Source organism: Amblyraja radiata, chromosome 13 (assembly GCF_010909765.2).
Source record: "Amblyraja radiata isolate CabotCenter1 chromosome 13, sAmbRad1.1.pri, whole genome shotgun sequence".
Taxonomy (NCBI): domain Eukaryota; kingdom Metazoa; phylum Chordata; class Chondrichthyes; order Rajiformes; family Rajidae; genus Amblyraja; species Amblyraja radiata.
In genome coordinates this window covers 29,332,200-29,344,464 of record NC_045968.1, presented here as the reverse complement: position 1 = coordinate 29,344,464, position 12,265 = coordinate 29,332,200, and the positions used below count along the sequence as shown (strand labels likewise).

Below are 12,265 nucleotides of genomic sequence, written 5' to 3'. Positions count from 1 at the left end.
CACTCTCTGTCCACTTTTCTCTTCTCCCACACTCTCTATTCCAATATCCATTCTCAGTCTACAACTCCCTTGCACTTCTACATCCACCGGCTTCTGTCTCCTTGCCGCCTGCTCCCCTCTCATCACCCACATGAGTTGCTTGCTCGTCTCTCTGCATCCCCTCCCTCCCTCCTTCAGCCCGGGCAGCCTGCGCTCTCCCAGTTGCTGAGCTCACTTCCTGTCGTTGGGATCGAGGGAGCGCAGGGGGAGTGAGAGTAACCGGGACCAGGACCAAAGATACCAGAGCAAGGGACCGGGGTTCCCCGGCCGCGGGGGCGAGGTAATGCAGTGAGCGCCGGAGCCCATGGCAGCTGCGGCGGTGCAAACGGGGCTCGGCAGCGGGCTGTGCAAGTGGCACAATGGGTTCACTGAAAAAGCACCCCCCACGTCTCCCTCTCCCCCCCCCCAACTATCCTCCTACCCTCCCGCCTTCCTTTCCACTACCTTTTCCTCTCCCATCCTCCCTTCTCCCTCTCCCCATCAGCCGACTCCATCCCCGAACCTCTCCCCGTCTCCCTCTCCGTTTCTCCCCATCGTCACCCTCTTACCCCCCCAACGTCTTCCTCTCTCCTCCCACCGTCTCCCCATGCCCCTCCCATCATCTCCCCTCTCCCCACCATCTCCCTTTCTCCCTCCATTTCTCACTGCCCGTCTCCAACTCCCGCCACTGTCTCTCTCTCTCACCATCTCTCCCCGCATCTTCTTCTCTTCCCACTTCTCCCCATCTCCCCACCTCTCCCCGCTTCTCCCCCCCCCCCCCCCCCGTCTCTCCCCCTCTCCCCGCCTCTCCCTCTCTTCCTCTCCCCGTCTCTCCTCTCACTCCCCATCTCCCTCTCTCTCTCCCCAACTGCATTTCGTTGTCTCCGTACTGTACACTGACAATGACAATTAAAGTTGAATCTGAATCTGAACTCCCTCTTCCCGTCTCTCCCTCACTCCCTCTCCGTCACTCCCTCGCACCCCATCTATCCCTCTCCTCGTCTCTTGCTCTCACCATCTCTCCCCCTCTCCTTTGTCTCTCACTCTCTCCCCTTCTCGCTCTCTACCAGCCTCCCCCGTCTCTCCCCCGTCTCTTCCTCTCTCTCTCTCCCTCTCTCCCTCTCCGTTTTAAGAATAAGGGGTAAGGCATTTAGAACAGAGATGAGGAAACACCTTTTCACACAGAGAGTTGTGAGTGTGGAATTCTCTGCCTCAGAGGGCGGTGGAGGCTGGTTCTCTGGGTACATTCAAGCAAGAGCTTGATAGGGCTCTTAATGATGTAGGAGTGGGGGGTATGGGGAGAAGGCAGGAACGGGGTACTGATTGTGGATGATCAACCATGATCACATTGAATGGCTTGAAGGGCCGAATGGCCTACTCCTGCACCTATTGTCTATTTCCCTTTCTCCTCGGTTCTCCCTCTCTCCCCCCTCGCCCCGTTTCTCTCCGTCTCTCCCTCTCTCCTCATATTTCCCTCTCTCTCCGTCTCCATCTCCCCTCATCTCCCCCTCTCTCCTCCTCTCTCCCTCTCCTATCTCCCCCTCAATCCCCGCTCCCCCGACTCGCCCCCTCTCCCCCCTCTCCCCATCTCCCTCTCTTTCCACCTCTCCCCCTCCCCCGCCTCTACCCCTCTCCTCGCCTCTACCCCTCTCCCTCTTCTCTGCCTCTCCCTGTCTTCCTCACTCTCCGTCTTCCCCTCTCTCCCATCGATCCCGCGCTCCCCATCTTTCCTTCTCTCCGCTGTCTGTCCCACTCCCCGTCTCTCCACTCTCTCGTCTCCATTTCCCCATCTCACCATCTCCCGCCCTCCCCCTCACGCCCCCTTCCCCGTCTCCCCCACTCTCCCCTCCCCCTTTCTCCCCGTCTCTCCCTCTCTCCCCGTCTCTCTCACTCCCTGTCTCTCTCTCTCTCCCCGTCTCTTCCTCTTTCCCCGTCTCTTCCTCTTTCCCCGTCTCTCCCTCTCTCCCCTGTCTCTCCCTGTCTCCATCTTCCCCCATCTCCCCCTCCCCGTCTCTCCCCCTCCCCCCGCCTCTCCCTCTCTCCCCCTCCCCCAACCTCTCCCTCTCTCTTCTCCCCGCTTCTCCCCCTCTCCCCGTCTCCCCCTCTCTCTCTCACTGCCAATCTCACTCTCTCTCCCCGTCTCTCCCCATCTCCCCGTCTCTCCCTCTCTCCTCTCCCGTCTCTCCCTCTCTCCTCTCCCGTCTCTCCCTCACTCCCTCTCCCTGTCTCTATCTCTCTCCCCAACTCTCCCTCTCACCCCATCTATCCCTTTCCTGCTCTCTCGCGCATTCTCCCACGCTCCCCGCTTGCCCTCCTCGTCTCTCCCCCCTCCCCTGCCTCTCCCTCTATCCCCCATCTCTCCCCCTCCCCGCCTCTCCCCCTCCCCGTCTCTCCCCCTCCCCGTCTCTCCCCCTCCCCTCACCTCTCCCCCTCCCCTCACCTCTCCCCCTCCCCTCACCTCTCCCCCTCCCCTCACCTCTCCCCCTCCCCTCACCTCTCCCTGCTTCTCCTCGTCTCTCCCCGTCTCTCCCTCTCTCCCCGTCACTCCCTCTCTCCCCATGTCCCTCTCACTCCCTGTATCCTTCACTCCGCGTATCCCCCACTCCCCGTGTCATCCATTCTCCCCGTCTCCCCCACTCTCCCCATCCCTCCCTCTCTCCCCATCTCTCCTGTTCTTCACATCTCTCCTTGTCTCTCCTTGTCTCTCCCTCTCTCCCCGACACTCCCTCTCTCCCATCTCTCCCTCACCCCCGCTCCCTCTCTACCTCTCTCCCGTCTCTCACCCCATCTATCCCTTTCCTCATCTCTCGCTCTCTCGCTGATTCTCCCCCTCTCCCCCCCCTCTCTCCCCCCTCTCTCGTCCTCTCTCACCCTCTGTCCTCCCTCTCTCCCCATCTCTCCCCGTCTCCCCACCTCCCCGTCTCTCTCCGTCTCTCCCCGTCACTCCCTCTCTCCCCGTCTCTGCCACTCACCTCCATTTCTTCCTCTCTCCCCGTCTCTCCCCGTCTCTGCCACTCACCTCCATTTCTTCCTCTCTCCCCATCTCTCCCCTTCTCTCCCTTGCTCTCCTTCCCTTTCTCTCCCGATCTCCCGTCTCTCCCCGTCTCTCCATCGCCCCCCGTCTCTCCCTCTCTCCCCATCGCTCCCTCTCTCCCCGTTGCTCCCCATCCCTCTCATCCCCCTCCCTCCATCCCCTCTCCCCCTCTCTCCATCTCCCTCCCCCCTCCCATCCCCTTCCCCCTCCCTCATTCCCCCCTCCCTCATTCCCCCCTCCCTCCTTCCCCCTTCCCTCATTCCCCCCTCCCTCCTTCCCCCTTCCCTCCGTCACCCCTCCCTGCCCCCTCCCTCCAACCCTCTTCCCTCCAACCCCCTCCCCTCCACCCTCCCTCCCCCTGCACGCTCCCCCCCTCCCTGCTGAGGTGTGTTACTGGTGAAGATTAATGAGCGGTGCTGCTTTGAAACATGCAGCCAGATTGTGAAGCTGCTGGGTCAGGTATTGGTGAGTGATTAGTTGGAATGCTGAGTAACTATAGTGATCGGTGTAAACAACATCTGCTGTTGTTCAGTTTGTCCAGGCCTGGCGTCTTGTACTGAGTCTCTTGCATTCACGGATGAGTAGCAGGTTTGTAGCTGTTTTAGATCTTCTCCAGCTCTTCTATCCGTACCCCTGTCTCTCTCTCCATCTTTTCTAACAGTTTCTGATCTCTCGATCTCACCCTGCACTTTCTGCCTCCTGAATGAAGTGTCAGTTTCCCTTGTCGCTATGACGACGGAACTTGAAACTACCCCGGAGTGTACGAGAAAGCCTGATCGAGTTTGACAGCTTTAAAAGAAAACTATCTCTTTGTTGTCAAACCTGGCAGAATTGCTGTAAATTGATACATTGCAGGGACCTAACCTGCCCACTCAGGGCCGCCCCGGATTGCCTGAATTCAGAACTAATGTGCAAAGTGGAGGAAAATGATGCATATTGTCGAGTTTGCAGAAAGAGGTGGCAATAATAGACAGGTACACGGGGACGGCGGTTCTTTAACATGGATGCTCTATCTACATTGCCCACTCAGCTCGCTGTGTGATTAGCGAGCCTTTCCCGCCTGCTGGAGTGGATGAGGGAGACTATGTTGATCTTTGGATCCAGGTTAGTTTCCATGTTGCTACCTGTAGTTCCGTCTGTGTAAGTTTCGTCTCCTTTCCTGCCAGCTCATTATAGCTGCTCATTACTTCCTCAATGCTGTGAACTACATTGACCTCTGCCCCCTCGTCCTGCTTTGAGGATGTACTGTCGAATCTTTGGCTCACTGAGTGTGCTGAGCATCAACCACCCATTGACATTAATATTATTCTCTCTGCATTCCCATCAACCCCCCCCCCCCCACACCCCCAGATTCTACCACTCCAGGGGGGCAATAGGTTTAGTTGAGTGCATTGTCATGTGTACTGAGCTACAGTGAAAACCCACCAATCTGTTTGTCTGTGGGATGTGGGAGGAAACTCTCTGCACCACTCTGCTTCCTTCATAGTCGTTGCTGTTTGTGAGTCAATCTGAATTAGCATTTTTACCACTGCTGTCCATCAGGTTGGGATGTGTACCTTGAAGCCACTTTCCTGGAAAATTAGCGGTGGAGCTACTGCCTTACAGCGCCAAAGACCCGAGTTCAATCCTGACCACGGGTGCATGTCTGTACATTCTCCCTGCGACCACGTGGGTTTTCTCTGAGATCTTCTGTTTTGTCCAACACTCCAAAGACATACAGGTTTGTAGGTTAATTGGCTTGGTGTAAATGTAAAAATTATCCCTAGTATTTGTAGGGTACTGTTAATGTTTGGGGATTGCTGGTCGATGTGGACTTGCTGTTTCCGTGCTGTATCTCTAAACTAAACTAAAAACTATGGATGCTGGATATACTCCACGGAACAGTCAGCACCTGAGGAGAGAGCAGCACCCAGAGTCAAGGTTTCAGGTTGAAGATCTTTTCCAAGAGTCATTGACTAAATCTCTCCCAAAAGACTCTGCTTGACCCACTGTACGTTTCCACCATTCCCAGTTTTTGGTTCAGATTTCTGCAGGTTTCTGCTTTCAGATGAAGTTATGGACGTTGTGTCTGGTATAATGAGAACATGTCGGATGTACAGTTGGTGGAACCAGAGTGTTTGCTTGTGGGGATTGTTAATCTGCGTCTGTTGTCAACACGAGGAGGCTGGAAATGAATGAAGCCATTACATCCTCCCCTTTCCTGTGACCACTTGCATTGCGGTCACGGGTGTGTGCCTGTTCTTTGTGACTTGCGCTAGAATGTTGGAGGTTGACTGGCAGCGTGCACAGCCAGGTTGATCATGACGTTTCCTACCTCTTCCCCCAAAATCAGCATTTGACCAGAGCCATTACACAGCTGGGATCTTGGAGGAGAATTCCATCTCGAAAGATTAAGATCAGCAATAAACAGCCTAAACATTTAAACCTGTTTTAGAATCATCGAGTCACAGTCCCTTCAGCCCACCACATCCTATTGTGATGCCTATTGCACTCATTTATATTAATCCCATTAACCCACCTTCGGTCCGTAGCCTTCTATGCCTTGGCAATACATGTTCTTGTTTAGATGCTTCTTCAATGTTATGAAAGTTTCTGCCTTCACCACCTCTAGGATTTGGCAGTGCTGACAGGGCCTGCAGTTTTGCTCATCCCCAATTAAGGGGGATGGTGACCACAACTGTTCCAGGATTTCCCCCAGTGATGTTGAAGGAATACCAACACATTTCAGAGTCAGGACAGCGTGTGAAGGAGTGTTCACCAACATATCGGCCCTCACTTTGAGATGACAGGAAACAGCTAAAGAATAGAGGATTAATAAAAACAGAATTTCTTTCAAGTAGGTGCAGAGAACCCCCGCCTCAAAAAAGTCTGATGTTGGCCCCAGTTGTGCCACTCTAGGCTCTTGATCATTGCCCAGACTGAAAACATTGGCGTGTTACTTTGGCGAATTACTCGATTAGAGTGACCCATAAGTAATTTATATTGAACAGAACCCATGAAACGTTTAGCTTCAATTTGGGGATTGGCAATAAATATTAATCTTGGAAATGAATAAGACAAGAATTCAAAGAATGGAATTTGAACTTGTCAATTTTGTGCAGTCCTTGCCAGTTTCACATTGTGGGACATCTAATAGTGGCACTCTCTCTAAAACTTTCATTTAATTTATGTTTTCCTTGTTGAACTCTAATTTTGCATGTTTGATGCTTTCGCCAGAGTGATTGTTTTAAACGTGAAACAAAAGATTTAGGTGTGTCCAAGAATGTTGTTTGTCCCCTTGTTTCCAAGCACTCGGTAACTGATACAACAGAGCCACAATATATAGAGGGAGAACCTGCTGCTTGTTGCGTTTAGCAACTTTAAGCTTTTGGCAGACATGGTAAGCGCCTGATGGTGGACGTGTGTGTATGTGTGTAGTTTGACTGCTGTTCGTTATGTACAAGTCAAAACGCACTGTGCAAACCACTTGCATACATAGGATATTTAGCCTCTCCTGTCTTCCCTCTTCTATCAGTGTAACCCTCACCACCCTTCTCTCTTGTGTGCTTCTCCTGTCTCCCCCTAAATGTATCTTTACTGTTTTCTTTGACCTTCTCTTGTGGGAGTGAGTTCCACATTCTGACGATTCTAGGTTAAATAATTTCTAGGTTAAAGTCATGATCACAGGCCTGAGAGGTTGGTGGCCCACGCCCGCTCTTGTTCTCTTGTCTTCTTACGTAAACTGTGGGCAGTCCCATAGATTTAGACAACTGAAGATAACTTCTGCATCCTCTTCAGTAGCTCTTAACTGTGGTGTAATCAAGGTTCAACAGAGGTTTAGCATAACTTCCCAAGTTTTTCAATTCTATCCCCATAGAAATAGTGCTTGATTTGTTGTTTTACGGCCTTGTTAGCATTGATTGGTTGATTTATTTGTGCTCTGATCCCTCCATTATTTAATTACAGCTGGACTCTCATCTTCCAAGTAATTTATTATAAGATAATTTGTCCGAATTTATTCAAAGCAAGGTAATCTCCTGTGGAGGCACGACATTGCAGCCGCTGGTACCTTGAGCCAAACATCAAACAGCTGGAGGACCTCAGTGGGTCAGGCAGCTGCATGACTCCCTGGGTTCCTCCAGCAGTTTGATAATTTCCTGTGCAGTTGTGTACAGATGAGTTGAAGAGAGGCTCTGATGTGTCGTAAGCTCTGATACCATGCCTTAGTAGACAGTAAATTGTGAATAATGGTCTTAAACCGGGTGAGAAGAATGGGTCTGCCATTTGAAAGTGTGCTTTTCAGGGTTTCCCAGTTGGATGACTGGACAGATGCATCATAAAGAAAATTGGAATATTCACTTAATACTGTGGACATTTTTAAGTTGACAATAAGTGGCCATTCCCAAGTGAGGTTTGACTTCCTGTTTGTGAGTTCTTGCCCAACTGTAGGACTGAGGGGAACAACATGCCGTGCATTCTCAGCCATTGATTCACCCATGGCTCTGATACATGGGTTGAGTTTCCAAATTGGTTAAATCTCTAGGAATGTTAAAAATGTGCGCAGTTCTTTACAGGGAAAAATAATAACAAAACAAAATAAAATATTGGCTGCAAAGACATGAGATTTCATCTTTTAACCCCTCATGCCAAAAGTAGATTCCTATTTTCATTCATATTTTTCTTGTTTTGAATTGGTACATTTATTTTTAGTGATTTATAGTTTTTTGATTGGGAAGTTTGAGTAAATTTGGTTAAATACAATGTGGAATTTTGCAGGCGTGGAATTTGATTTTAGTATAGGAACTTACTTTTATTTATATCTAAAGTTAATCTATATCTAAATCCAAATCTTATTAGTTATTTATGTTATGACATTGGTTGGAAGCTGCATACCAAATCTCGTTGCGCTTATGTGCAATGGCAATAAAATATATTATAATAATAATAATTATTATTATTATTATAATTATTATTTATATCATAGCCTTTATATTCCTTTACAAAAAGCCTCAGTTAATTTGTAGGCAGCAGGGGAAAATATTCACAGATAAAATAATAATAAATAAATATGAACAATATGGAAACGCAGGATTCATCTTGGGGTCCTTGACAGCCGTTTGAGAGTGAGAAAGATGTGAGACCATTATTAGATTTATTGATCATCTGTATCTTCTCCAACATCACTATGAACAGTTTAATATAATATATATCCCTTAAATAGTTGGATATTTGTAGCAAATAAAATATCAATTGTTGGACTTCACTGAATGCCCAAGCCCCTTTGCAACTCCAAGTTAATTGTACTTTTTAGTGGACTTTTTAGAAGCTGGCCACGTTTGTTGCTTACCATGAATAAAGCAAACAAACATTTTTAAAGGTATTCCAAGTTCTTGTCCTCTTGTCGCTGATTCAATATGGATTGTGTCTACGACAGGGCACTGAGTTCTCGTTTCACAAATTCACCTAACAGTGGACCACACCATTCCCTTCAGTCCATGCAAGGCTGTTTCATTCTTACCAGTTTACACTTTGCACATTTTTGAGAATATTTATGCTTCTTGCAGCTTTCAGTAATATGTGCTTGTCATTTTGAAATTAAAGCTCTTTATTATCTTCTCAGCATTAGTGGTGGATGTGGAAAAAATTGCCTCTTGCCTTCACTTTTGGAGTTTACTTTTTAGGGGTATTATAAAATTTCACAAGCGTTTTTATATTTTTAATTGAAATATTTGCAAACTTTCTTTTTGCCCTTTATTATCTCATTGACAATGTTACGAGTTCTTGTTCTGATGGTGAATCCATTAGCTTTTTACTGCCATTTTCTTTGTCCTTTCTTTTGCTGTTTCTCTCATATTCTTTCTATTTAGCATGCTCTTGGTGTCTATTTTAGGCTTGACTTGTCTTGAAGGAGCATGAGAAATAGGGTCGGAGATAGTTCAGCAGATAGTGCTCCAGGTAGTTCCAGGAACTCTTCTAATCAATTTTAGCCAGCTCCTCCGTTATGCCTCTCTAGTTACCTTTACTTAACAGTAGTTCCGATACAGCTTCTCTCTCTCAAACTCCAAGTTGAATTCTATCATATTATGATCTCAGGCTCTGAGGAATTGCTTCACCTTAAGGTCCCTAATTAAATCTAGGGGATCTAGTGTAGGGAATGGTGGAGCAGTGGGTGGTAGACTGTAATTAGCCATGCCTCTCAAGATTGTAAACATGGGGAGGTGTTGTGAGATATGTAAGAGGTTGGAAATATAGGGCGGGATTGACGACATAGAGGAGAGTAAGCCTCAACTCAAGATTAGTGTTGGTGAGGGAATACAAGGAGGAACTTGGCTGCCTGGGATGTTGACCTAAGAGTGGTGGTGGAAGAGAGGTAGAGACTTTCATGGCAGTGCTGTTGGACTAAATGTACAGTTGGGAGTTATTAAAATGTTGAGTTTGAAAGTTCACCCAGCTAAAAAGATTGACTGCTGGGTGAGGTAAGGGCACAGGGGGAGGAGCCAACATGGCTTGGGGAGTTCTATTAGGAGTTGAGAAAGATGGCTATTCAACTTGGAAACCATTGTTCCTCATTGATTGCAATATCAAGCCTGCAACTCGGCAGAATCTGGCTGTGATGGAGAAGTGGAGCTGTTTTTTATGTGTACTGAAGCTTGTAGAGGGAGCAGAATGTAGGCAAAGACCATCCTGGAGAAGGGGAAATATATTAGCACTGCGCTTAATGGACGCAAAACACAGGAAGGTTGATTGAAGCCGATGGCTTGTCATTGAGATGAAGAGCTTGAGATTGTCCTTAATTTCTTGAAGGTATCCTTAGGCCTGTTACAAAAACAGAAAATGCTGGAAGAACTCAACCAGTCAAGCAACATCTGTGGAAGAAGAAACCAATTAATGTTTTGGGTCAGGGGCACTCCCCCTCCCTCAGAATATTTTATTTATTTTCTAATATGGTTTGTCTGTGGCATGTAGGGTAGGGAGGTGCATTACTAAATGTGCTCCAGCTGGGTAGAGTATTGAACAAACAGACCATCCAAACACTCATACTCTTCATGATACTTTCCGGAATCTCTGGTCACCAATGCCTTTTTAGAACATTCAGCAGTTATTTGAAGAGAATGTTTACTCGGAGTAGAAATGGATGTATTTAACCAGGGTGAAAATTGCTTCATTGCCAATGAGTCATCGCCACCAACTGCAACAAACAAGATGCAGGATTGACCACCCCATCCCCAGCATCAACACAGGTAGTGCAGCGATGTGCAGTTCCTTCACCACCAGTCGCAGAATGACTGTATTATCTGTTCCCGCTCTCCAGGAACTTACCGCCCCTCCACAAAGGAGGAGTGCCTAATGTAGAGCTTTCAGCATTGAGACCAGATGAAATTGACGTTGGCAGCGCTGAGCCATTGTCTTCTACTATTAAGGCCTTGGCGTTCTCCACCAGGCAAGGGCAACTGATTTATAGTTACCTGAAGCAGCGATATATGGGAGGTAATAGAGGCAAGAATTACCATATGTTTAAATTGTTCATCATGATGAACAGTCTCTCGTGGCTTTGTATTTCACCACCTCCCCCAGCCAAACCAGTGCAGTCATCATCTTTCCCTTGTTCTCCTGCCATCTTCTCTCTTGAGAAACTCACCTTGTTGTCACCTTTTCTGGGACACTTCTACTGTCCCAAACTTTGCAGCGTTTACCCCCTGTGATCCTTGTTTCGTTGTCTCTTTGAACTTTTTCCATACTGCTGCTCTGACTCAATCCATCCCCTATCCCCACACCTCAACCTCTCTTCATGCAATGTGTTGCCTCATTGACAAACACTAGAATTGGGCAAGAATCCTGCAATGATCCTGACATGTGGGGAAGTAGTGCCAGATCGTGAAATTATCATTGTCAGAGAAATACAGCATTTAAACAGGTAATTGGCCCATTGAAATAAGACATTAAAACAGGCCATTTGCCCCATTGAGCCCCTGCTGACCATTAACTGCACACATACATTAATCCAACACTAATCCCATTTTACCTTAACCCCCCCCCCTGTATTATTCCCCCCCCCCCCCAAGATGTTACTGTCCCCCCAGATCCCACCAATCATATTCACACAGTGGGAGGGGTGGGGGGGGAGGGCAACTAATTACCAACCCACACTTCTTTGGATTGTGGAAGATTTGGGTGGGGGGGACCACATGCAGAACGTGCAAAATCCAGACAGACAGCACTAGAGGCCAGGTTTGAACCTGGGTCGTTGGCGCCGTGAAGCAGCAGCTCTACGAGTTGAGCCACTGTGGGTGGAGGTTGTTCAACAATTGTGCAATGCAGGTTTAGTTTTAAACTAAAAGCATTTCTTGTATGCAGCCTCTAATGGATGGGAATGGGAAGTTAAGTACCGTGGATTGCTGAACATTTCTCTGGTTAGGAATGGATAGGTAGTTTGTGAGACGCGGTGTGTTGTGCAGGATCTGCAGAGAGAGTCGTTTGAAACAACAGTTGAATGATGATGTTTCCTTTCGTCCTTTTGCAGTTCTTCCACAGCAATGTTTGCTACCCTTCACAGTTCCATCGACTAACACCACCACACTATCGCCAAACGGAGTTCATGGTATCATCGCAGAGCCAGTACGGGGGATTCGGGATGGGCTTCGGAAACCTATCGTTGAGCACAGCTGGACTGCCCTCCTTCAAGTTCCGTTCAAGAAGCGAAAGCCTGGACTGGAGGCGGCTCAGCACTATAGATGTGGAACGAGTGGCCAGAGAGCTGGATGTCTCCACCCTGCAGGAGAACATCATGAGCGTGACCTTCTGTAACTTGGACTCTGAGAGGTGTCCCTCTTGCCAGAACTTGGTTGACCCAGTTTTACTGAAGGTAATGAAGCTGGCCCAACTTAACACAGAATACCTCCTTCACTCCCAGGACTACTTCACAAGCAACATCCAGGCACTGGAGGAGCAGCTACAGCTGGCCATGGAAGAGCTGGAGAAGAGCAGGCAGGAAATAGTTAAGAAGACGGAGGAGTTAAAGGGCGTGAAAGATGAGGGCCGACGGCGCAAAAAGATGATCGCAACTCTTCAGCTGCTTGTGCAAGCAGGAGCCAATAATTATCACAAGGTACCTGTGCCTTCAACCTTGTTTTATTTAAAGGTTTGATTATTTATTCTGCCTTTAAGAGTGTAAGAAAAGAGGAGCAGCTGTAGCCCACTCGGTCCCTCAAGCCTGCCCCACTATTCAGTATGATC

The 12,265-nt window shown here is 48.4% G+C and overlaps 1 protein-coding gene across 4 annotated transcripts in view; it reads left to right on the top strand.

The window, feature by feature from the left end:
- The first annotated feature begins 225 nt into the window (after nucleotides 1-225).
- Nucleotides 226-12,265, top strand: part of dzip1l (DAZ interacting zinc finger protein 1 like) — an 87,489-nt gene continuing 75,449 nt past the window's right edge. The window contains exons 1-2 of one of the 4 annotated variants that reach the window (XM_033031531.1): nucleotides 226-319; nucleotides 11,553-12,137. In XM_033031531.1, coding sequence (XP_032887422.1) covers nucleotides 11,628-12,137 — 510 coding nt within the window. In that variant the 5' untranslated portion in view covers nucleotides 226-319; nucleotides 11,553-11,627. Of the gene's footprint in view, nucleotides 320-3,411; nucleotides 3,518-3,624; nucleotides 4,157-4,614; nucleotides 4,773-11,552; nucleotides 12,138-12,265 lie in introns of those variants that run through there. The other 3 variants (XM_033031533.1, XM_033031532.1, XM_033031534.1) reach the window with 3 other exon arrangements.